This window comes from Cucurbita pepo, chromosome LG02, assembly GCF_002806865.2.
Source record: "Cucurbita pepo subsp. pepo cultivar mu-cu-16 chromosome LG02, ASM280686v2, whole genome shotgun sequence".
NCBI lineage: Eukaryota > Viridiplantae > Streptophyta > Magnoliopsida > Cucurbitales > Cucurbitaceae > Cucurbita > Cucurbita pepo.
The window spans coordinates 2737743-2764303 of NC_036639.1; the positions used below are offsets into that span (position 1 = coordinate 2737743).

Sequence of the window (26561 nt, forward strand, 5' to 3'; positions counted from 1 at the left end):
TATATATATATATATATATATATATATATATATATATATATATATATATATATATATTTACCCTATCTCAAGGAGTTTTTGGTAAATTTAAATATTAATTATTTAAGTTCATCTAAAATAAATTATCTATCATGAAAAATATTTATTTAGTCCTCAAATTTTGAATATATATATAAAAAAATAAAAGATATAAATGTAATATTTAAAATAAATGAACCATGAAAATTGCATTCAAATTTAAAGGATAAAAACGTAATATTTTGACATTTAGACATGAAACTATACTCATAACTCAATAATAAAAAATGTATTTTAGTTTCAAAGGGTAAAAATGTAATTTTATTTTAGAAATGACTGTACTTAAAACACTTGGTAAAAAAGAAGTCGAATATTGAAGTACAAAATTTATGAGCTTAATGTTAATTTATGCTGTAAAATTAAAAATTACCGTAAATTTTCTCGAAAATACTGCTTAAAAATAGCAAAAAATATTATTCACGTCATTTAAAAAGTGGGAAGGAAAAATAAAAGGCTGTTAACCGCCATAAGACCGGCCCACATTCCACCGACAATCCCCTATTCCGACGAGTTGGGCTCCCACCAGTAACACCGGCCCAAATGAACCGATTTTTTCGGGCTTAATATATATACCCACACTTATCACGTGTTCAAATTTCATTAAAACATTTTAACGTTATTATTATTGTTTTTATTTTTTTTATTTTTCAATATAAATAAGTGATGATAAATAAACTTTTTTTTTCAAAAATAAATATGAAAAATATATTTTTTCTCTCACGTAACAAAACAATATGTATATATTTCTCGAGTTACATAAAAAAATAATAAATAAGTATATATAATCCATCGTTGTCGTTATTTTTTTAATTTTTAATATACGTGATAATAACACAAATTTCACTTTCAAAATAAAATAAAAAATAAAATAAGGGAGAAAATACAATTGAATTGATTCACATGTATTTTTAATTTTGATGATTTTTTAATTAATTGTTACAAAATTTAAAATATATGTACAAATAAAATTAATATCAAATTGCAATTATATGATGAAAGTTTGGGTAAATATATTATAAGTGGAGAATTAAAATGTGATTTTTAATTATTAAAAAAAAAAAAAGAGAAAAAAAAGAATAAAGAAATAAAGAAAGAAAGGCACAAAAAAGAAAGAGGAAAATCTTTAGAAATGATTTGCGTCCCATCGCAATTCGCAAAGCATAGCATAGCGTAGCGAAACCTCGACGGTCTTAATTTCAGACGCAGGTTTGACCGCTTCCATGAAACTGGATTAACCGATTTTCCCAGCGCAATCCTGAAATTAATTGAGATTTCCGCCGGGTTTATGACCTCAATGCACCGCTTTTGGTTCCCTTCATCCGCCGTCGCCATCGAAGAAGCTCCAGTTGAGATCCCTCGTCCTGCATCCAAAACCACCGGATTCCTTCGTCGAATTTGAGCTGCGCGATCCGACGAGGTAGGCGTCGTTAGAATTTTATAAACTTTCACGATTAGCTTGAACTGAAGCTCAATCATTTCGCTAACATTCTGAATTTCATCTGTTCGTCTTCGCAGTTTTTCCTACATAGCATTTTATCGTTGAGATATACAAAGCGTTGTTTGGAATTGGAGAATTCATCCAGTGATTTTGTTTGCGTCTTGGATGAAACGTGAATTTACAAGCTGATTTGTTTTGTATGTTGCTCGTTTATTGGCCATTTGCAGAGAAACAATGATCAGTGAAATAGATGTCATGTACATAATTATGGATTACACCGGAGCTCGCTTAATCCAGGTAAATTAAGCTCGTTTCTTGGAAATTTGCACGCTTGTCATGGCTATAAATTGCACTTTCCGTTTCATCAGCATCGAGTGATGTGAATTATTGAGTTCGTTTAATAGAAAAAAGCTGGTCTATGCAGAAGCAATGGATTCAAAGGACCGCCTGATTCTGGATCATCGTATTGTCAAGTAATGGCAACTTGAAGTTCTTGGAGTTCTTGTAGGAAGCATGAACATAGTTAAGGGCGTAGCTGACTTGATTCGGAGGACATCCAGTGGCCATATCGGAGTGTCCGGTACAGGGTCACACGCTAACAGTCCATACCCTCCGAGTCCAAAAATACGATTCAGGTATTTGCACCCTCCTTATGATTTCCAGAGGGCTTAGTCAAGAGTTTTGTTTTTTTTTTTGTTTTTATTTATTTATTATTTTAAATTGGATGATCATATTTAAATTTTAATTGGAAATTTTGAACATGGAGTTTGTAGTTCATCTAATGGCCAAGGAGTATGCATTCTTTATTTTGGGAAACAAAACACTTCATGTCCAATTCTTGTGCTGCTGTATTATCTTTATATCACTTTTCACTATTCTCATTTTCTTTCCTCGTGTGGCGGCTGCTTTATATTTGCAGTGAAGTTGGCGACGAGGCGATTCTGAATGAACTTTGGGTTAGATATGAGAAAGCGGTTGATAAGGTATGATTCTGACCTTCTGAACTTCTTTTTTCTTTGTAATCATGAAGAATGCTTGGAAGTTTTTTCGAAGTGTCTTCGTTGGGAAAGCAATAATATTATGTTTAATGTGACAATTTCTTTTTACGGGATCTAATTGATATAGTTTACTGCATATTATGTACTGAACTATTGGAATAAGCACAAATTCGAAACAAAGTATTGTGGCGAGAAAAGGTTTAACTATAGTTTGTCTTGTAAGATACTACNATATATATATATATATATATATATATATATATATATATATATATAAATGTATGTATGTATGTATGTATATATCTGTATGTGTGTGCGCGCGTGCGTGTATGTATGTATGTGTTTTTTATGTGTATTTCCAAGTTTTATTGATAATGGATTATTGTCTAGGGACAAAATGTTATAATTTAACAAAAAAGGTAGTTTTTTTATAAACTTATTAAATCTGGATTTGTATTCGTATCTCTGTTTCGGTCTTCGGTCCTCTCAAATTTATTCTTACCGTGCAATATTCTTAATCTTTAGGGGGAAAGAAGAAGGATGTTTTATGTTTTCTTGAAGCAATTTATTGTTGTATACAAGAACTGGAAACCAATAAATGCTGGCTGGCTCCCAAAGGATGCCTCAACTTCTGTTCAAACTACGAACTCGTCTACTTCGGATCATACTGTTGTCGGCTGCTCTAGTGGACATCCTTCCGAAATCATCTTAAAATTAACCGAAGAGGTCAAGCAATTGACTTCTGTTGTCGTTGAATGTAAGTTGATTTATCTCCACCACTTTTGAGGATGCTTTTGGTATTTCTTTATTTTATCTTTTATTTTTCCTGATGAATTGGTTATTTACTTTTTGAAAATAAGTTGAACGATTTCTGCTACGTTTGAGAGTGCATCTGAGATGCACTTTAGTGAATAAAATGGTCATCAACGTGAACTCCTTTCTGCATTATATATGGTCATCGCTAATTATGCAAAGCAGTATTTCGTTGGTTTGGTCGATTTTTGGGCTTTTGTTTATGGAAGGCTACTTGTTAGAATTCTCTGGTTTTCTCATGTTTGGCCGATTGGCCCTATGTTACTTATTTTGAAAACGTAGTCGGCGGGGGTAATTTGTTAGGGAAGTTCGAAGCTTGTTTGAGGAGGTTAGTTAGGGCATTGAACGGTTTTATTTTAGCTTGGCTGTTGGTTGAATGCCTCGTGGTAGTATAAATGCCAGCCTTTGTGCAACTTTTTGAGCGGATCTTAATTATTTTCAAGCTTCATCAGTTTACACCGTTCACTTTCACCCCAATGCTGTTTTAGTTATATAAGACAATGTACACTAGAGGAGAGAAATATCTGTCTTTGAGAATGAATTATACGAAAGAGAATTATTTTTCACGACTCGTAATCTTGTTTTGGGTCTTTGATGTCGAGTTGTGAGGGTAGGCGACGACAGACTTCTTAAGGCATTGACGTTGTCGACCTTCCCTTTTTAGCTGACTTTATCAATTGCACTGAACTTTCGACTCAGGGAGGTCAACAGCGGATGTACTTGGAGCATCAACTGGATTAAATTTAACTTCAGAAGGGTTTCTGATCTTGGATGCCCTGGCAATAGTTATGCGTTCGATGCACAACTGTAAAATTTTTGGGTACCATAGTGGGATTCAGAAGCTCACAGCATTGATGAAAGGTGGTCTCATTGCTTCCGTGTATAACTATCGCTGCCAATATTTTCTCTACTTTTAGCTTGCAGTCTGATTTCCTCAATTTCAGGGGCTGTTATCCAACTTAAGACAATAGCGGGCGAAGTTTCAGGCGATGAAGGTCTATCTAATATTGTTGTGGAAAATACCAGACTCCTACAACACGTGTTAATAAATGTGGTGTCGATAGTACACTCCTTTATCGATATAGATTCACTTCTATGTGCGGAGGATCATTCTCTAAGCATGAATATACCGTCTTGTGAAGAGAGATTAATGTGGCGTCAGAAGGCGGTTGTGTCAGTGATGGAAGCTGGTGGAATTAATTGGTTAGTAGGTAAGGTATGCCAGTTTGAGTAACCAAACTTGTCATCAGAACTAAGTGATAAGTACAATAATATCCATTGAAATGGGGTCATGTAGAAGAAACTTGTAATCTAATTTTCACTACGCCATCATTAAATGTTTTTTTTTTCTCAGTCTTTTGTAAACCATTATTATTACTAAATTTTTTCATCCACAAAATTTATATTGCTTTTCTTGTAGATCCTCAGTATTTATTATNTTTTTTTTTTTTTTTTTTTTTTTTTTTTTTTTTTTTTTTTTTTTTTTTTTTTTTTACCAGAGTTGTTACGCGTTACTAGAAGGCTGAATATCAAAGAACAAAATATCGACGTGGAGCTCCAATGTTTGGCTATAAAAATTCTCTATTCTGCATTATCCGAGAACCCACGGGGTCAAAATCATTTTAAAAGCATTGGTGGACTTGAAGTCTTGTTAGATGGCCTTGGATTTCCATCCAAAATCGTTTTAGCTCCGAAGGACCTGGCTGGTTCTGACCAGAAAAGGTGTACACCCTTCACTCTAATTTATTTCGATTTTTTACGTGTTGGATGCTGTCTGTGAGAGGAGTCTCGGAGTTATATATCAATGTCTTTATTTCTTTTGACTGCTAACATTCTTTCTAAAATATTTTTCAGAGACGAGAGCAGCTTCCTTAACATTTTGCAGCTGCATGTTCTTTCACTGGCAGTCCTTAGAGAGGCCGTGTATCCTTTTTTCTTTTTCCGTTTCTTATTCTATTGTTCTCTACTGATTTTCTGGTACTTTCATGAATATCCTGTGCCCCGTGCGATTTGGAAGTTGATGCATGAATATGTTCATTGTTTTTTACTTGTAAAGTACATGGATTGTTGTATTTTAGCAGCTTCTCTACTGTTGTATAGCTTGGGTTTTATGATACCTTTTTGCTCTCAATTTCATCCAGAAGTTAATACGTGATTGGCGTCCTTAACTGCATCCAGCTTTGGGAATTTAAACAACATGCAATTTTTGTGTGAAAATGGGAGAATCCATAAATTTGCAAATAGCTTCTGTTCTCCAGCGTTCACGCTTCAAGAAGAATACAAACTGCAGATTGGGGAGTTATCTGGACAGCAAGATTTTAGATGGCCTAGTCTTGACTGTAAATACAATGTTGCAGCACAATCAGGAGAATGTTCTGTTTTACCTTTAGCCAATCTCACTCATATTCAATCTTGGAATGAATATGTTGTGAAGTTATGCAGAGTACTTTGTTCTTTTCTTCTTGCTCCAGATGATGTTAAACCTCATCATCCTCAAGCATCTTCGATTCGAATCATGACACCTGTTTCATTGGTCTACGGCGATCTTTCAATCAAATGGGTCATGAGGGTACTTGTAGCCGTGTTTCCCTGCATTAAGGCTTGCTCTAATCAAAACGATTTGCCTGCCCACTTGAGGTCTATTTCTTGGTCGACTCAATCCGTCTTTCCTATAACTATTATGTTTTTTTTTTTTAAAATTCTCAAGTCTACCATTTTCCCTCAACTGCTAGTTTAACTCGTTTTGTAGGATCCTTGCCAATGCTTTGCAACACTCCGTCCTTGCTGCATTTAGAAAGTTCCTTGTTTCTTCTCCGGTGTCTCTTGAAATTTTTCGAGAAGAGGGGATATGGGATCTTTTCTTCTCTGAGAACTTTTTCTATTTTGGACCTGCTTTTGAGGAGTTTACCCTAGAATCTTGGACAAATAATGATGATTTCTTGGAGAAACCTGAAACATATTATGCTACTAGCTCAAACTGTCCACCAAAGGTTGACGGGGTCGATTTGATTCAAATTGAAGTCATTTCATTTGTAGAGTTTGCTGCAACTTCTTGTGGAAGTGCACATAATTTAGTAAGTTATTTATTATTTCCTGATACCGCACCGACTATACTTGATTCTTTTATTATGACGTAACAAATAATATTTCTTGCTCAACTGGAATGTTGGTCCAGATTTCTCAGGTTATTTAATTAGAATTACGTATAATGTTAAATCATCACTTAACCCAAAAGCTTAAGCGGATGAATTGTGTTAAATTTAATTATATAGGTATTCTAATATTTCCCGGCTTGAAAATTAATAGAAGGCCCAACAAGTGGAATCAATTGGAGGGAAAATGATATTATAGGGATTTGAATACAAGATCTCCTGCCATAATATCATGTTAAATATTAGACCATATGATTAGTTAGCCTTGTAATATTTGTTGCATTATGTTCTGTTATTTATAAATATTCAGCTTCTGGCTTTGATTCATTTTATAACTCAAAACTTTGTAATTGGCAGCCTGAATTATCCGCTTTGTTAGACACCCTCGAACAGTCTGCTTGTAATTCCGAGGTTGCCGTTGCTCTCTCTAAGAGCCTCCTCCGCATATTACAAATTTCACCCGAGAGAACTGTTGCTTCATTCAAGACATTGAATGCCATTCCTCGGTTGCTTAAAGTTGCGTGTGTTCAAGCCCAGGAACATAGAAGATCTGGAAATGCTATTTCATCCGATATTAATTTTGTCGAAGGTATTCAACCTCGAAGTAATCAGGGACACGATTCACGTGAGACAGCTCAAAGTTGTCTTACATGCTTGGAAACCATCATGGAACTTTTCACAGAATTTTCCTCAAAAGGAGATGATGCGCAAAAGTTGGTTCTGCTTAATCCAACATCAATTGACTGTCTGTTCGAATTATTTTGGGAAGAAAGTTTGAGAAGCCGTGTACTTAAGCACACACTTGTGCTCATAAAGGTAATGTGATATTACTGATTTGTTCTAGCTAAGTTCTGTATCTTTTCGGGTTTCCTTCGAGAATGAGTTAAGAAGTTGTATCTCTTCTTTATTTTTTATTTTATTTTATTAGAGAGATCAAAAGATTTTGATTCCAAAAAGAACAAGTACAGCGTAATGGGCGGGGGCGGGGGCAGGGGCAGGGGCCCTCCTCCCAAAAACTGATAATGAGAGCCTTCCAATCATTGTTAATCATCAAGAGGCTGTGCGTGTTAAGACATCCACCGAGTCCCCGTATTTTGTTCAAAATTAACAAAAAAGAACGAAAAAGAATTTCATTGGGGTGGTTTTCTTTAAATGCTGCACTGGAAAGCTTACTTTGCTTGTATTAACCTTCCTTTTCATTTACTTTCGGTTGAACTGTCATTCAGATAAAAGCAATTTCTGAGGAAGATCATAAGGCAAAACTGTATATTTGTACTAAATATCTCGAAACGTTTGCTCAAATTAAAGAGCGGGAGAAAAGTTCAACAGAACTCTCTATTGATCTATTGGTTGGAATCAGGGAGATGGTTCTGAATGATCCTCAGGTATATATATCTACGTGCTGTAATTTTCTTAATTCCTGCATACTAAGAACTATCTCAAAACACATGTTAACTTTCTTTTCTTGTTGGCTTGTACACTCTTTTGGTATTCTAAGTGTTGTAATTTGTTTTCCTTCAGTACTACCAAGCTCTGTTTCGTGATGGAGAGTGTTTTTTGCATATCGTCTCTTTGTTGAACGGTAATGTCGACAAGGAAATTGGAGAAAAGTTGGCTTTGAACGTCCTTCAAACTCTTACTTGTCTGCTGGCTAAAAATGAAGTCTCAAAGGTACTTCTAAAATTTGTCTATGGGCGTCTAATTAATGTTTTGGTATCGTCGTATGCTAATGTGCTGAAAAATAACGACATCTTTATTCACTATTGTTCCATATGAGCTTTATTGTCTGCTTAATGTTTCTTATACATATATCTTGAGTATACTTGTCAGCACAAGTCTAATGTTTCTTTTTATCTGCTTAATGTTTATTGATGTACTTGTACAGGCTTCATTTAGAGCTTTGGCTGGCAAAGGTTACCAGACAATGCAAACTTTGCTCTTGGACTTCTGTCAATGCCATCCAAGTGGTGCACTCTTAGGTGTTCTACTCGATATGCTTGTTGATGGAACTTTTGACTCAAAGTTGTGCCCTATTATACAGGTGACTTGATAATGCGGGCGTTCTTCTTGAGCTCTTTGTTGTCCAATCATCGTCCGACCTTTAATATCCCTCTACCTTTCATTTCTTCAGTATGATAGTTTATAAGTTTCTAATTTACGTGGCTGTGCCTTCGTATGCGTGCAACTACTAAAATATAATATTCTCTTTACCACCATTTTGATGCAGAATGAAGATGTGATCATTCTTTATCTGAGTGTTCTGCAGAAGGTTAGAAATTCATTTCTCTTGTAGCTTGATATTCTTTCTGGATATTTCATTTCTATGTTGTGTTCCATTTTTTTTCTTTTAAATTCTTTTAATTTACTTGGCATTTAATTGGGCAGAGCAGTGAGCCATTGCAGCATCAAGGGCTTAATATATTCCAACAGCTTCTTCGGGATTCTATATCCAATCGAGCTTCTTGTGTGAGAGCAGGAATGCTGAATTTTCTTCTCGATTGGTTTGGTCAAGATAACAATGATGGCATCATTGTGAAAATTGCTCAGTTAGTTCAAGTGATAGGTGGTCATAGTGTGTCCGGGAAGGATATCCGCAAAATCTTTGCTTTGTTAAGGAGTGAGAAAGTTGGGAGACAGAAACGATATTGCTCGTTGTTGATGGCCAGTATTTTATCAATGCTATCTGAGAAGGGACCGACCGCTTTTTTTGATATGAGCGGGAACAACTCTGTAAGCCCTTAACACTGTTGCTATAGAACTATTTTGGATCATGTTGAACTTTAGAGAAGATTTCTTTCGAAATATTTTAGAACGCATTGATTATAATCACGTTGTCCGAGTGTAACATCATTGAAAAAGTATGTCGCAAACTTGCCGCAGATTGGGTCTGTTTTCTGGTGATTCTTGAAATCGTATCAATGTACCAACTTTGGAAGTGTGCACTTAGGTAGTTAAATTAGAATGACTTAACCATTTAATTTATTTGAAACACGCCTCTTCTTTGGATATCGTTTAATGAAACCCAAAACACGGACTCTTAATATTAGCATTATTGAATGTTCAGAATAAGCAGTTTAATGCTGTTTATTTTCCAACTAATTAATGATTCAAGTGAATATTTGAAGTGTATGATTATTTTGCATCTCTATGGTCGTTCGTTCCCGAAGAAGCTTTATCTTTACAATTTATCTTACATTCGAAGTTGATGGCCTTTCTAAAGTTATATCTATTCTTAAAGCTTTTTGACTTCGATTTTTCTTCATATGTAGGGGATCTTAATTAAAACACCTGTTCAGTGGCCTCTCAATAAAGGCTTTTCTTTTTCATGCTGGCTTCGGGTAGAGAACTTCCCAGTACATGGAACAATGGGTCTTTTCAGCTTCCTTACAGAAAATGGAAGAGGCTGCTCGGCCGTGCTTGCAAAGGACAAGCTTATTTACGAGGTTCCTCATATGTTTTGAAAATTATCTTTCAATATCTTTAATTATTTATTTGTATTAGACTCATCTTTATATTTATTTCTTCCGTGCTTAAATCTCCCTATCATGGACAAGTGGAGAAATCTTCTATATGCTGTTTTTTCGGCTATTTCGTGGAATATTTTGTGTGAGCTAAACTTTTTTATTTTGGGTTTAGTTTCTACAACTTTATCAGTATGTTAGAAACCAAAACTTGAAAAAGGCTTAACCGAGCACTTGGGAGAATTACTTCTTTCCTATAATCCTTTACCCAATATTTGCCTACCTAAGCCCACCGTTAGCAGATATTGTCCTCTTTGGGCTTTCCCTTTCAGGCTTCCCCTCAATGTTTTTAAAACGCGTCTGCTAGGGAGAGGTTTCCACACCCTTATAAAGAATGTTTCGTTCTCCTCCCCAACCGATGTGGGATCTCATAATCTACTTTTTCCCTTTTCTCCCTAACTCACTCGAGGGACTGACTAGGTGCTTTCACATGCTGTAGTTTGTTTGTTGTTCTCTCTTTTTTCTCTTCGTAGTCACTCCATTTAAACTATTGTTTCATTTCATTATACCAAGTGAAAGATCTCGTTTCTTCTTAGGGAAAAACTACTTATTGCTTTGAAAACACAACTTATCGTCAAAGAGCGGAGTCAAGTAATAGGTCCTAAATTACACTAACTACTCTTCAATATATTACCACTAGACCAAAAGCTTGCAAGTTTGCACGAAATACTGACTTCATGTGATAAAAAATTGAAGTTAATATCATTAAGGGAAAAAATAGCACCTAATATATATATATATACGTGTATATATTTTAGATTAAAGAAAGTAAATTTTTTTGCCTGTTCTTTTAATGATGTTCCTGGTGTAGTTGACTAATAATATTCCCTTCCCTTTTCAGTCTATCAATCTGAAGAGACAGAGCGTCCGGTTACATGTTAATATAGTCAGAAAGAAGTGGCATTTTCTTTGTATAACCCATAGTATTGGAAGAGCATTCTCTGGGGGTAGCTTATTGAGGTGTTATGTGGATGGTGATCTTGTTTCTTCTGAGAGATGCAGGTTCAGGCATTAATTCTTGTACATATTGTTTCACATTTTCTTCTAATTTTGGAAGATATTTTATCATTTGTCCTTGTTCTCCACGGAGAAGGTCGACTGATTATAATGATTTCCTATGTCAGATACGCTAAAGTTAACGAAGCACTAACAAATTGCACGGTTGGAGCAAAATTCAGTGCGTCTTTGAGTGAAGAAGTTGACACAAAGGACTCTGTTGAAGCTGCATTTCCTTTTCTTGGTCAGATAGGTCCTGTTTATTTATTTAGTGATGCTATTTCTTCTGAGCAAGTGCAGGGTATTCATTCGCTTGGACCGAGCTATATGTATTCATTTCTTGACAATGACATTGCTACTTTCTCTGAAAATCCATTGCCTAGAGGAATTCTTTATGCTAAAGAGAGTTTGGCATCGAAAATTATCTTCGGCCTTAACGCACAGGTTTCTCTTCTTTCTTACGGAGATATAATTATCTACTCCGACCAGTGTCTCACACCCTGTTTAGTGTCCTAATGCTTTGGTTTTACCCTTTCAGGCAAGCAGTGGAAAATCATTATTTAATGTTGCTCTAACATTAGATCAAATTTCGGAAAAGAATTATTTCGAAGCTATTGCTATGGTTGGCACAGAATTATGTTCAAGACGCTTACTACAGCGGATTCTCTACTGTGTTGGAGGCGTCACTGTACTTTTTCCTCTAATTTCTCAGTCTGACAGATACGAAAGTGAAAATAATGGTCAGTTTTGTCAGAATGTAAATATAGCTGGTACAAAGGAGTGTCTAACAGCTGAAGTTATTGAACTTATTGCTTGCGTCCTTGACGAGAACTTACCGAGTCAACATCAGATGCATCTCCTTTCTGGTTTCTCCATTCTGGGATTTTTGCTGCAATCGGTTAATCCGCAGCAGCTTAATATGGAAACTCTTGCAGCTTTAAAACATCTTTTCAACGTCATTGCGAACTGCGGTATTCAATTGATTTGGTTCTTAGTTCTTATTTTAACAGATTCTTCTATTGGTACCTACATGACTATTTGTCTTCTTTTGTATATTTGTTTAGGCTTTTCTGAGCTGCTCATTCAAGATGCTTTATCTAGCATATTTCTTAATCTCTCAATCTGGATCTACTCGCCTTACGAGGTGCAGCGTGAATTATACTTGTTTCTCATTCAGCAGTTCGATAACGAGCCCAGGCTACTCAAGAATCTTTGCCGCCTCCCACTTATTCTAAATATGATTCGTAAGTTTTACTGTGACAAAGCTAAATTAAAATTTGCTTCTGGAAGCAAGACTTCTCTGCATCCACCTGGTGGAGTTCTTGGGCCTACTAGGGATGAAATACGGAAAATTCGTCTTCTTTTACTAAGCCTTGGGGAAATGAGCATTCGGTATAACGCCTTACTTTAAGACTGCTGCGTTTTTTTCTTAAATTTTTTGCATCAAGTTCTCTTTATTCTTTCAATGATATGTTCTCATGAAAGATTATGTAACCTCTTTACACATCATATTACTGTTCTTTGCAGGCAAAATATTGTAGCAATTGATATAAAAGCTCTTATTGCTTTTTTCGAAAGAAGTCAGGATGTGACGTGCATCGAGGATGTTTTGCATATGGTAATTCGAGCTATATCTCAAAAGACAGTTCTTGCTTCTTTCCACGAGCAAGTTAGTTTCATTGGTGGTTGTCCCGTTTTTATCAATCTTCTTCAGAGGTATTATTGCTCCAATATTAAATTCAATAGCCATATTCTATTTTTGAGTTGCATGTTTTTTTGACATGATTTGCTGAAAAGAACAAAAATAATAAAAGGATACAAACTCTAGGAAGAGTGAGCGAAAAGAGAAGAAAATATTAGAAAACCGAACCTAACTGGTGCAGGCTTATGTTTATTTTTCTCTTAGTTACTATGAGTTAATATTAGTTACTGCGCGGGTTTACTTGAGTCATTTAATTCGGTGTAAACTACCTGCCAATCAATTACTATGAGTTAATATTGGTTAGCTTAGGTAGTCAATAAAGTCTTGAACTCTATTTTAAGCAATTCATAGTATCATGATTATCATATGGTGAGACCTTTGTAACATAGAAGGCGAAACTCATTTTCTCATATGTTTGTTTTGTAGGGAATTCGAACCTATCAGATTGCTTAGTTTGCATTTCCTTGGTAGACTTTTGGTTGATCTTCCTTCTGAGAAGAAAGGATTAAGATTCTTCAATCTCCCAAGTGGAAAACCTAAACCAATTTCTGATAGCCATAAGAAAACTAGTTCAAGGATGCAACCGCTATTCTCAGCTATTTCTGATAGGTTGTTTCGGTTTCCACCGACAGACAATTTATGTGCTGCATTGTTCGATGTTCTTCTAGGGGGCGCAAGTCCCAAACAGGTGACCATGGGAAATATTTATTTGAATTTGTTTGTTGCATTCGAAGATTATTATAAACGTTTCATCGACTTACAGGTATTGCAGAAACAAAATCAGTCTGATGTACAAAAGAACAAATCTCCTGGATCTCAGTTTGCTGTTCCACAGAGTTTAGTTCTTATTTTCAAGTTTCTATGTAGCTGTGAGGAAATTTCTGCAAGACTAAAAATAATCACAGATCTTCTTGATCTTCTCGACACAAATCCTTCAAATATTGAAGCGTTTATGGTACTATCAGCTAACCTATTAATGTCAAAACTATTGAAATTGACCTTTCGTCGTATTATATACTAAATTGTTGTTGTAGGAATATGGGTGGAATGCTTTGTTGACAGCCTCTGTAAAGCTTGATGCTTTGCAGCAATACAGAGTTGAGTCGGTCGGTCGAGTTGACAATAAAATAAATGAGCAGCGCAGTATAAGGAAACTATTTTGTGTTGTTCTTTTGCATTACATATCGACCGTGAAGGGTGGCTGGCAACAATTAGAAGAAACAACAATCTTCTTAATTATGCAGTCTGAGAAAGTATGTTGAATTCTTTTGCAACTTTTTATGATGTATTTTGTGGTCACTAATTCTTGTTCTACATCCTTTAAATTGCAATTATTGGTATACTTTGATGATAATTTGGCTATACCAAAACATCTTGGTTCTTAGAATTTGTTTTTGTAAGATAAAGCGGAATGAGAAAATAATGTTTGATAGCCTGATCTCGCAAAATTCATCGTAATAATGTACTTCGTTTAATGGATTTTTATCCTCTTTTTTATTTTATTTTTTATTTTTTAATATTGGAATCACTTTTTGGAGTTGCCACAAGGAGCAATTAGGATGTAAACCAATCATGAAGTCATAAAAAGGCTCTCTGGCTGGTCAACAAAGTAGATGATCATTTTGCTACAAGCTCATCACTAGTTGGGGTTGGGCGCTAAAAAGGGGTTTTCTTCTAGATTTTATCCCTCGTGCTTTACCACCTAACTTGAAGGATAAAAAAGATCACACAATTCTTTGGGACCTTCGGCTTCTAACAAACTTTTAGTAGGGAGAGCACTTGATTCCCTATGTAATTGTGGCACAAATAGGTTTAACAATGACAAAATCCGCTCCTATCGACCTTTCACCTCTGAACATCTAGAAGATCAAGACCTTTAGGACTCAACACAAACATATAGGAATCCCATTCTTCCATCCTTCTGTCTTATAACGGTCTTCTAAATAAAGGAAACCACCCACGAGACTACTAATCCGACCATTGGAGGGCGAATGGATGCATAAGGAGAAACTTTTGGGAAACTGACCCTTAAATCAACCTCCCCGCTTTTGAGATACTTTTGGGTAATAAGGCATCTGTTTGCTGGATTCGCGGAGGAAGGAACAAAAACGCCTTTTGTCAAAGAAAGATACGAGAGAATTATTGACAAAGTGAAATCATTCGAAGATGATGAACTTGTCATCTCGTTGAATCCAGGTTGATGAGAATCAGATTGACACAAAACAGAAATCAACAAGCTTATCAGGGTTACAAATGGAATTCTAAGATGATTCCACTCATACAATCTCAACATGTGTTCCTAATACAACGACTCGTAACTTCCATGATGAACCCACTCAAAACCCAAAGTTGAGACAAAAAAGTAGAAATGTAACGACCAAAACTATTCGGAGGTAGAAAATACCTTCGGAACCGAAGGATTGATGATAACCAAGGTTAACTGGAAACTGAAAACAGCAGCGGATGAAGGCTAGAATCCGAGGGACAGGAGATTTTCATTTCTCTCATTACATTCTCTACTTGTCTTTGGGTTTGGTTTCGAGTTTTTCTTCCAAGTTTTTAGGTTATAGGTCGGTCTGAATATGTTCCTTGGTGAGAAGCTTGAGAAACATTTTGTATAATTTTTCATTTTATCAATGAAACTTATGAATTTCCTTTAAAAATACGTGTATGTCGAGTATTTTTCACGGTACTATTATCTCAATTTACTGCTCTCCTCAATGTGCTTCAAAATGTCCAATTAACTTACTGATTGTTTATCTTGTTATCTCGACCCAGGGCCAAGTCTCCTTTAAATACTTTCTTCGTGATATGTACGAGGATCTGATTCAAATGTTAGTGGATTTATCTTCTGGGGAGAATATATTTGTTACACAACCGTGTCGAGATAATACACTATACCTTCTAAGGCTTGTTGATGACATGCTTATAGCTGAACTCGACCATCAGTTACCGGTACACTAGCATTTCTATTCCCCGCCTTCCTCATATTTTTTTTGTCCACATTTTTCCTTTCCATCTAGGCGTAAAACAGTTTCTCAAGAAACAATGTCTTTGATTTATGAATGAAAAAATTGAAAAGCTTCAATTTATGCTGACCTAACTAGTGAGCTTATGGGTCCAATGACCACTCAAATTTTGAGCTTACAAGATTTCGTTTCAATTCAATATCATACCGTTTAAAGCTTCCTGTCTCTGGACGGAGCATGTTCCAGTCAACCGATGGTTAAATTTGTTGGGTTACGTTTTCTACTTAAGTAAGTGGGTTTTGAGCTTCAGTTTACCATGTCGGGTTTTATTCATTTAAGCTTCGTGCAGATTCTAGCGAATGTCTTCGATGTCTCTCCCGAATCCATGGAACTGGAGCTTCACATCTCTGCCTTACATGATGTTTTGCAAGGAGACTCTGATGACCAGACAGCAAGGTACTTACTATCTCTTTCCCCATTCGCCGCCCCTCCTCTCTATCTTGGAAGCTTAGGTTTATCGACTCTGACACAATCTGCTGCTCTGTCTTGTGTACATAGTAAAGAATAATGCTTAGGCCAGATGAATTTTGATATATCCATGTATTCTGCTGCCATCTATCTTTATGTGTTATTTGGTGAAAGCACATTGTTATAACCTATAAACTGTTTCTTTACATCACGTTTCTAGATATGCGCAACATCAAATGGACGTTAAAGAGGACAAGATGGATGAAAAATGGTGGCATCTTTACGATAAATTGTGGATTATTATTAGTGAGATAAATGGCAAGGGACCGAACAAATCTTTGCCGAAATCATCAGCTGGAGGTCCTACATTTGGTCAAAGGGCCCGTGGTTTAGTAGAGTCACTCAACCTTCCTGCTGCAGAGATGGCTGCAGTTGTTGTATCAGGAGGCATAGGCAGTGCATTGGGAGGAAAACCAAACAAAATTGTCGATAAAGCCATGCTTTTGCGCTCGGAGAAGTTCCCAAGAATTATTTTTCGACTTGTGATGCTTTACATTTGCAAGGCTCCTCTAGAAAAAGCGTCGCGATGTGTGCAGCAGATTATTTCACTTTTACCTTCTCTTGTGGTTACTGATGATGAGCAAAACAAAAATAGGTTGCAGCTGTTCATCTGGTAATGCTTCTTTCCCTTTATTATAGGCTTATGGCGTACTGAGGTACCCAATTCGGATATTTCTGGTGCTTGTGAACCTAAATTAAATTAATGTCGTGCGCGTAGGTCTTTGCTTGCTGTTAGGTCACAGTACAGAACGTTAAATACCGATGCTCGCATTCATGTCATATCGCATTTGATTCGAGAAACTGTAAGCTGTTGCAAATCAATACTTGCCAACAGTATGATAAGCACAGACGATTCTTCGGATAATGGTGCTTTTCTTAAAGAGGCTGGGTACATTCACAACCTGATACAAATAGAACGAGTTACTGCAGCTGTAAGTTACTGTGTATATTGATCCATGTGCTTTGTTGTGATTGTTTGTGCTTATTATATGTTGAACCATTTACATGGTATTAGGATAGAGGTGATTCTTAAATAACTAACTTATAGATATTCTTTAGACGATGTAGCGCTATGTCCATCGTATTCAAACTGAAAATTAAATGACTGTTGAGTATGTCGAATATGGNTTTTTTTTTTTTTTTTTTTTTTTTTTTTTTTTTTTTTTTTTTTTTTTTTTTTTTTGTAGATTTCATATTATTCTATTTCAATATTTTTACTTTTTTTCTTGGGACAAGAAACGAACTTTTTATTGATTAATGAAAAGGAAAAAGTGTTNAATTGTACAAGGATGTGGAAACCTTTCCCTAGCGGATGCGTTTTAAAAACCTTGAGGGGGAAGCCCAAAAGGGAAAACCTAAATAGGACAATATCTTTTAGCGGTGGGCTTGGGCTGTTACAAATGGTATCAGAGCCAGACACCAGGCGATGTGCCAGCGAGGAGGCTAAGCTCCGAAGGGGGGTGGACACGAGTGGGTGTGCCAGCAAGGACTCTGGGCCCCGAATGAGGGTGGATTTGGGGGTCCCACATCGATTGAAGAAGGAAACGAGTGCCAGTAAGGACGTTGGGTTTCGAAGGGGGTAGATTGTGAGATCCCACATTGGTTGGGGAGGAGAATGAAACATTCTTTGTAAGGGTGTGGAAACCTCTCCCTAGTAGACGCGTTTTAAAAACCTCGAGGAGAAGCCCAAAAGGGAAAGTCCAAAGAGGACAATATCTTCTAGCGGTAGGCTTAGTTTGTTACAAATGGTATCAGAGCCAGATACCAGGCGATGTGCCAGTGAGGAGGCTGAGCCCTGAAGCGGGGTGGACACGAGGGGGTGTGCCAGCAAGGACCCTGGGCCCCGAATGAGGGTGGATTTGGGGGTCCCACATCGATTGAAGAAGGAAACGAGTGCTAGTAAGGACGTTGGGTTTCGAAGGGGGTGGATTGTGAGATCCCACATTGGTTGGGGAGGAGAACGAAACATTCTTTGTAAGGGTGTGGAAACCTCTCCCTAGTAGACGCGTTTTAAAAACCTCGAGGAGAAGCCCAAAAGGGAAAGTCCAAAGAGGACAATATCTTCTAGCGGTAGGCTTAGTTTGTTACAAATGGTATCAGAGCCAGATACCAGGCGATGTGCCAGTGAGGAGGCTGAGCCCTGAAGCGGGGTGGACACGAGGGGGTGTGCCAGCAAGGACCCTGGGCCCCGAATGAGGGTGGATTTGGGGGTCCCACATCGATTGAAGAAGGAAACGAGTGCTAGTAAGGACGTTGGGTTTCGAAGGGGGTGGATTGTGAGATCCCACATTGGTTGGGGAGGAGAACGAAACATTCTTTGTAAGGGTGTGGAAACCTCTCCCTAGTAGACGCGTTTTAAAAACCTTGAGGAGAAGCCCAAAAGGGAAAGCCGAAAGATACAATATAGTGAGAGAAGATATTTTATTTATTATTTATTAACTGTCCGACGCCGATTCTTTTGCAGATAGCTGATGAAGTAAACTATATGAAGTTGTCGAAAATTGACCATCAGAAGCAGTTGCATGAACTAAGACTTAGAATGGAAGAAAGCTTATCTAACGAGTCGATCAACCAGAAGGTTTTTGAAGAGGAGATGCAAAGTAGTCTGACTTCCATTTTGATTGCAGACGACAATAGAAAGGCTGCATTCCAGCTTGCTTATGAGGAAGTGCAGCAAAATATCGCAGTGTGTATACTCTACATTGTTTAGTTTTCATACTTATCATCACCCATTTGTTTTACGTGTCATAGCAACTTGAAGATCGTTTCATCAGTCCTTCACAGTCTTTTCTATTGGCAGGAAAAGTGGATGCACATGTTTCGTGCTTTGATTGATGAGCGAGGCCCGTGGTCTGCTAATTCTTCTCCAAACATTTCTTCAACACATTGGAAGCTCGACAAGACGGAAGATATGTGGCGACGAAGACCCAAACTAAGAAAGAATTATCATTTTGATGAAAAGTTGTGTCATCCCCCATCAATTTCTCCTAACGACGACATTAATAACGCTGAAAATGTAAAAAAATCTAGTATTGTCGGGCACATGCCGGAGCAAATGAAAAGATTTTTGCTGAAAGGTGCTATGAAGATAACTGATGAAGGAAACTCCGAGCCCATTGAAAATGATGTTGAACCATGTGAACCAAATGCTTCTAATCTCAAGGATTCTTCGGACGGTCAGTACCTAGAGCAAGTCAAAGACGTCGGTGAATGGAAAGATATTGTACAGGACAGAAAAGATACTTCTTTATTTTCTCCGGTGACAGAAGAAAGCGAGGTACGAAACTCATATTAAACTGCACCCAATTAGATAAAATATTTCGGTAGCGTTTATTAATGGCTTCGTGCATCAGGTTCTCACGTCAACTCCATGTGTACTTGTGACATCCAAAAGAAAATTAGCTGGATATTTGGCTGTAATGAAAAACGCTTTGCATTTCTTTGGGGAGTTTTTGGTCGAAGGTACTGGGGGAGCGTCCACCTTTAAGAACTTCGAAGCTCTTAAAAGTTCGGATTTGACTAAGCTCGATCAAAAGCAGAAGTCTCTAAAGTGGCCTCTATATTTACAATTGGATTCCACAAAGGGTACAGTAGTTGATGATGTGGACGTGATGAATGACGATGGCAATTTAAAACGACCACTAAAAAATTTCAGACGTCATCGGAGATGGAACATTGGAAAGGTAGGGAGGGAAATCACAGATTTCGTTTCGTTTTATCAGGCATTGTTTGTACAGAAATCTAATATTTCTTTCTTCCCAGATAAAAGGAGTTCACTGGACTCGATATTTGCTTAGATACACTGCGATAGAGATCTTCTTCAGCGATTCCGTTCCACCAGTCTTTTTAAATTTCAACTCACCAAAAGCTGCCAAAGATATTGGGACGTTGATCGTGTCAAGTAGAAATGACTATTTGTTTCCTAAAGGTAGTAGTCGAAATCAAAGTGGAGTTATTTCTTTCGTTGATAGACGTGTTGCCCTCGAGATGGCAGAAAGTGCCCGAGAGAGTTGGAAGAGAAGGGATATTACAAACTTCGAGTATCTAATGATTCTCAATACTCTTTCTGGAAGATCTTACAACGATTTAACTCAGTATCCAGTGTTTCCCTGGGTTTTGGCGGATTACTCCTCCGAGGTTCTTGATTTTAATAAGTCGTCAACTTTTCGTGATCTTTCAAAGCCTGTTGGAGCATTAGATCCGAAACGTTTCGAGGTTTGTTCATTTGACACTTCACACCGTATGTCCCTAATTTTTTTACCGTTATAATATGTGTTACCTCTGCAGGTATTTGAAGATAGATATCGTAACTTTTGTGATCCCGACATACCAAGGTGATTTCTCTCCTGATTTCATATTCTTAAGCAAGTTTTGGTATTTAATTTCTTTGAAGGGTACGAAAATTAGCTCGAATCTGTTTTGAGAACTGTCGAGATGGCACAATTAAGAAATTTGTCATTTAATCATTACACACTTTAATACGTGCTACCGTGTTAAATCAGTATTAATTGGGGAGAAAATGACATTATAGGGATCGAACCGAGGACTTCCTACGTGCTACCATGTTAAATCGCCGTTGAATCCAAAAACATAAGCTTATGGGTTATGGTTTTAATTATATCAACACTCGAACACTCCCTTAAATCACGACTCAACGAAACAAAATTAGATTAATGATAAAAGTTGCATAGTTCCGTATATTTGTTCTACTCATGTCCTAATATTTATGTGCAGTTTTTATTATGGATCTCATTACTCAAGCATGGGAATTGTTCTCTACTATCTTCTACGCTTGGAGCCATTTACTTCTCTTCACCGGAATTTGCAAGTAAGTTGTCAAAAACTAAATAATGATCAAACGAGACGTTAATAATAAAGATTCGAATTACAAAAATCCCGAAATTAAATTTTGAAAGAAAAGGGTCGGTTGAGTTGCGTGAAGTCATTTAGTTATTTTCTGTTTGACAAATAAACGTTCACTTCTGCTTTTTGGCAGGGGGGTAAATTTGATCACGCAGATCGACTGTTTCAAAGCATCGAGGCGACATATAGAAATTGCTTGTCCAATACAAGTGATGTGAAGGAGTTGATACCTGAGTTCTTTTACATGCCAGAGTTTCTCTGCAATTCAAATCATTATCACTTGGGGGTTAAACAAGATGGTGAACCCTTAGGTGATGTAGTCCTCCCTCCTTGGGCCAAGGTGTGTAATTGTTTTTTGTCTGTCGATAAACATCCTCGTGTGTTTCCCGAGTTATAAAGTGAAGTCAGTTGCTTTTGCATTGTAACCGCCCAAATCCACCGCTAGCAAATATTGTCCTCTTTGGGCTTTCCCTTTCGGGGTTGAGGGGAAGCCCAGAAGGGAAAGCCCAAAGAGGACAATATCTACTAGCGGTGGACTTGGGTTATTACATGTATCTTCAATTGGCTTAAGCCATCTGTTCTTGGTCGCTCCCTTATTGATGTGTTCTATATAACAAACTTCATTTCGATCTTTTTGGTAGGGCTCACCTGAAGTATTTATAAGTAAAAACAGGGAAGCACTTGAAAGTGAGTATGTTAGTTCGAATCTACATCACTGGATAGATCTTGTTTTTGGTTATAAGCAGCGTGGAAAACCAGCCGTGGAGGTATTATCTGAGAATCAAGTTTAAATCTCTTGTAGAGACCTTTCCCCATAATCCATAATATTTGAATGTGATGTATTGCAGGCTGCAAATGTCTTTTATTATCTGACTTATGAAGGTGCTGCTGATCTTGGCACTATGGAAGACGATTTTCAACGATCAGCGATTGAAGATCAAATTGCCAACTTTGGCCAAACGCCAATCCAGATCTTTCGTAAAAAACATCCAAGAAGAGGGCCACCAATACCGATAGCACACCCGTTACATTTTGCTCCGGGTTCCATTAATTTAACGTCCATTATTTCATGTTCCACTCATCGTCCCTCGGCCATATTACACATTAGTATGTTAGACACGCATATTGTCCTTGTGAGCCAAGGGCTAGTTCTGACTGTTAAGATGTGGTTGACCACTCAGTTACAGTATGGAGGAAACTTTACGTTCTCTGGGTCTCAGGTTCGTTCTCGAACGTCTATGAAAGTCGATAATTCTTGTTATCTATAAAATTGATTTTGTTGTGATTTACAAACTTATTAACGTTTTGCAGGAACCTTTTTTTGGAGTGGGTTCGGATATTCTTTCTCCTCGTAAAATCGGGAGCCCTCTAGCTGAAAATTTTGAACTTGGAGGACAATGCTTCGCTACCATGCCGACACCCGCCGAGAACTTTCTGGTTTCTTGTGGGAATTGGGATAATAGTTTTCATATTATTTCCCTTACTGATGGCAGGTTGTTACAAAGCATCCGACAGCATAGTGATGTGGTTAGCTGTGCAGCAGGTACCTTCATTATATGTATTAGAAGTATGGTATTTTATCGGCTTACTTCTGAGATCATTGTGATATTCCACATTAGTTAGGGAGGAGAACCAAACACCCTTTATAAGGGTGTGGAAACCTCTCCCTAGTAGACGCGTTTTAAAAACTTTGAGGGAAAGTCCAAAGAGGACAATGTATGCTAGCGGTGGGCTTGAGCCTTTACAAATGGTATCAGAGCCAGACACTCGGCGATGTGCCAGCGAGGAGGCTGTTCCCTGAAGGGGGTAGACACGAGGCGGTGTGCCAATAAGGACGTTGGGCACCGAAGGGGGTGGATTTGGAGGGGGTCCCACATCGACTGGAGAAAGGAACGAGTGCTAGTGAGGATGCTGGACCCTGAAGGGGGGTGGATTGTGATATCCCACATTGGTTGAGGAGGAGAACGAAATACACTTTATAAGGGTGTGGAAACCTCTCCCTAGCAAACGCGTTTTAAAAACCTTGAGGGGAAGCTCGAAAGAGAAAACCCAAAAAAGACAATATCTGCTAGCGGTGGGCTTGGGCCGTTACAATCATTCTCCAGACAAGACAAGTCTAATGACTTTATTTTGTGATGGGATTGTTAGGAGGGGTATATCTACCGTTTTGCACCGGTTAATTATAACGTAGGTAAAGGAGATTATCAATAGGATTAGTAAGAGGCATCGAATGTGGGCATATTTAGGGCTCGATCTAAGAGGAGTATGCCTCCAAATTTTGTACGCATTTGGTTCACGAGTTACATAAGCGTAGGCTTCTTGAATCCGCCCTCTAGGTTATACATTGGATTTTATTAATCACAAATTCACAAATTCACAAATCAAATACATAGTTTATGTAATCTATTCCTCTGCACAATTCGAAACAAGCTACACAAATCAAGGCTTTCCATCCCCAATTCGAAGCCTTATCTAGCAGCTACTTATAGGAGAGGAGTTGGTGCAATTCAAGTTTCATTACTAGGGTTACAAGTTGAATAAGATTTGGTATCTAGGGAGACTAGTTGCGGGGATTAGTCTGGGAGAGAACCGAACCTCCCAACTTCTTAGTCATTTTTGCATACCGTGCCGAAGGACGGCCTTATATACCAACCTCCGGCTCAAGGGACAGGGTGCTATGCCGGCTCACCCATGCCACCCAACCTGTTCTTGGAAACCCATTCACAAAGGAAGACGTCCAAGACACTAGCTTTGCAACACTCGGCCACACCATGTGGGGTAACTTACTTAGGTCATAAGGCCCAAGAGTGGTGGAGAGGTGACATCATGCTTCCCTCCTATAGAAAGTTGATTCATCTTACGGTGACCTGACCAAACATAACTTGTTCGGTTAGCATTGTATGTCAGTTATGTCTTCATCTACGATGGATCATTGGGTAGTGCGTTATTTGAAATTGATTATCATTTTGGATATATTTTTACGAAAGCTAAAAATGGAGTTTGAATAGATCATCTTTGTAACATGGGCGTGATTAACATATATATTCCAGCTTGAGGACTTTAATGTGTGTGTATATGTATAATTGTCTCATATCTATCCTCAGTAATATACATTTGTTCGAATACTATGATGATACGATAATTATCAATGTTGCAGTGACATCGGATGGAAGCATTCTTGCTACGGGAAGTTACGACACTACAGTTATGGTGTGGAATGTTCTCCGTGGTAGGTTCTCTGAAAAAAAAGCACGCAATACACAATCCGAGTCACCTCGAAAAGACAATGTCATTGCAGAGACTCCATTCCATGTTCTCTGTGGGCATGACGACATAATTACGTGCTTATATGTTAGCGTGGAGCTAGACATAGTTATCAGTGGTTCAAAAGACGGGACTTGCATTTTTCATACTCTTCGTGAGGGACGATACATAAGATCTTTGCATCATCCATCTGGTTGTGGATTGTCAAAGCTCGTGGCTTCTCGGCATGGCAGAGTCGTGTTTTATGCTGATGATGATCTTAGTTTGCATCTCTATTCAATAAATGGTAAACATTTGGCTGCTTCGGAATCCAATGGCCGCCTCAACTGTGTCCAACTCAGCCAATGTGGCGAGTTTTTGGTTTGTGCTGGTGATCATGGCCAGATAGTCGTCCGCTCCATGAACTCGCTCGAGGTTATAAGTAGGTACAATGGAATTGGAAAAGTAATCGTGTCTCTAACCGTTACCGCCGAAGAATGCTTCCTTGCTGGAACAAAAGATGGAAGTCTTCTTGTATATTCAATCGAGAATCCTCAGCTACGAAAAGCTAGCCCGTCTCGAAATACCAAAACTAAACCTTCTGCTGTGTGATAGAACCTCTCTCAGTAGATATGGGATTCTGACATGCTGCTCTATTGCCCCAGGTTTGTCTTCATAGTTACCAATATTGTTCTGTTTATTATGTAGTTTAAAGATTGTCCAGAAAAACAGGAAAAACAAACAAAAAAAAAACAGTCTTAAGACAAAACCAGAGTGAATTTTATGATGAACAAGTAAAGTTTTATGATGAACAAACGTCTCGATCCATATTTATTAGAAAATAAACTTACACCGTGTTTGTCTTCCATAATGTTTATGCAAACTCTGCAGAGCATTTTGCAGTAACCATGACTTTGGAGTTATGATCTGTTTCAATTTTTTGAAGTACTCCATGTCTGAGGATCTGGAAGGATGTTCTTGCTGATAGCTCGAACAGCTTAACGTATCCGAGCTTATATTGCTTCAAATACGACACAGGATAGTCCCGACGCAATTTTTTCTCTACACCATGAGATTTCTACTTGATCATCTCTTATACAAATCTGATTATCTTCATCTTGGGGAAATGTATAGACAGTGGAGGAGCTGAAACTTGTATATAATCGGTAGACTAAATGTCCATTCTCAGTTGGTGCACCTCAGTCATCCTTTGAGGCCTTGAACTTTAAGAACATCTTTTCAATAGGTTTAGTTTTTATTTAAACTGTTCATATCAATTTGTATATTTTACTCATCTTGTTGATTTAGTAATACTTAGCTTTTAGCTGCTCCATGTCATGCTAATCGTTTATTGAAACGTCCTCGAGATAAGATAAGTTAAGTTGTATTTGTCAACGGTTCTAAATTTAGTTTCAATTTCTAATATGGCTCTAGATTTCGTTTCCTTTTCTATCATTTTCTTGCATTTTGGATCTGTTGGAGGTTCTTGATATGAGATAACTTGTGAGCTCGGGGATTGAAAATGAATGTGTTCGGATCGTATTGTTTACTGTTTAAAAATATGAAAAATGATCGATTACTATGTTCGTTTCAATAATGGATTTTTAGGAAACTTGTCACAATTTGGCATAAGTTTGAAATTTTTGCTACAGGTTGATAGTAAAAAAGAATTGGATATTGTAGTTTTGGATGCTTTATATTTTAACGCTCAAGCGGTTGATTCCTATTTGCCTTGAGAAGTACATAGCTTCTTAGACGTCCAAATATACCTGTTAGTTTTGTTGCCTCTCTCAACGTCTCAGCTTGTGGTTGAACTCACCGATTTTGAAACCAAGACGCGCTTAAACAATCAAAGCTCTGGTTAGAAATAGCTAATGAAGATCGGGTCCCCTGGTGCTGACAATTGAGTGTAGCATTCCATGCAATGAAGATATTATCGAAAAAGATCCGAGCGAGTCTTGTCCATTTAAGGAATATGGATGGTCTTGGTGCAACAAATTTGCATTTTTTTCTTTTTGTTTGTGAGTCGGTCCACCAGGATCAAGACCCATACTCCCTATTTTGGCAGAGCCGCGATAAAATCTATGGATACACTTTCCCATGGTTTTTGTGGTACAGGATATAACTCCAAGAGCCTCAAGAGTCTATCCCGCTCGACTTTGTCTTGTTGACACACGAGGCACGTCTTCACATACACAGCAACATCATCTCGCATGCCCGACCAATCCCTAATTATTCATAGAGTTGCTAAATACATTCA

The 26561-nt window shown here is 37.6% G+C and overlaps 1 protein-coding gene across 4 annotated transcripts; it reads left to right on the plus strand.

Annotated features, from left to right (window-relative positions):
* Positions 1-1211: 1211 nt before the first annotated feature.
* Positions 1212-25751, plus strand: LOC111789239 (BEACH domain-containing protein B). 4 transcript variants are annotated; one of them, XR_002814302.1, is made up of 42 exons: positions 1212-1495; positions 1594-1813; positions 1941-2151; positions 2436-2499; positions 3040-3271; positions 4027-4188; positions 4272-4538; positions 4827-5049; positions 5182-5250; positions 5506-5964; positions 6077-6401; positions 6837-7295; positions 7706-7864; positions 8001-8150; positions 8365-8520; positions 8707-8748; positions 8865-9209; positions 9749-9922; positions 10842-11002; positions 11125-11440; positions 11535-11967; positions 12061-12388; positions 12524-12712; positions 13125-13386; positions 13462-13653; positions 13733-13951; positions 15477-15653; positions 16017-16123; positions 16356-16808; positions 16914-17127; positions 18660-18881; positions 18996-19472; positions 19549-19878; positions 19958-20410; positions 20483-20529; positions 20930-21023; positions 21192-21398; positions 21700-21825; positions 21907-22278; positions 22370-22601; positions 24216-24966; positions 25193-25751. XR_002814302.1 is itself a non-coding variant. In XM_023669945.1 (41 exons), exons 3-41 carry the CDS (start codon positions 2030-2032, stop codon positions 24911-24913), a joined length of 9717 nt encoding a protein of 3238 aa, XP_023525713.1. In that variant the 5' UTR covers positions 1212-1495; positions 1594-1813; positions 1941-2029; the 3' UTR covers positions 24914-24970. The 4 variants fall into 4 exon arrangements, 1 of the variants encoding a protein (XP_023525713.1); XR_002814304.1 differs by having other exon boundaries at positions 25248-25751; XR_002814303.1 differs by having other exon boundaries at positions 1744-1813.
* Positions 25752-26561: the final 810 nt, after the last annotated feature.

Coding starts and splice junctions, on each gene's coding strand:
- LOC111789239 (XM_023669945.1), top strand. CDS start 2,030: ATGAACATAGTTAAGGGCGTAGCTGACTTGATTCGGAGGACATCCAGT. Junction 2,500..3,039: donor ATGAGAAAGCGGTTGATAAG/GTATGATTCTGA, acceptor CTTAATCTTTAG/GGGGAAAGAAGAAGGATGTT. Junction 21,024..21,191: donor CTCTTCACCGGAATTTGCAA/GTAAGTTGTCAA, acceptor GCTTTTTGGCAG/GGGGGTAAATTTGATCACGC.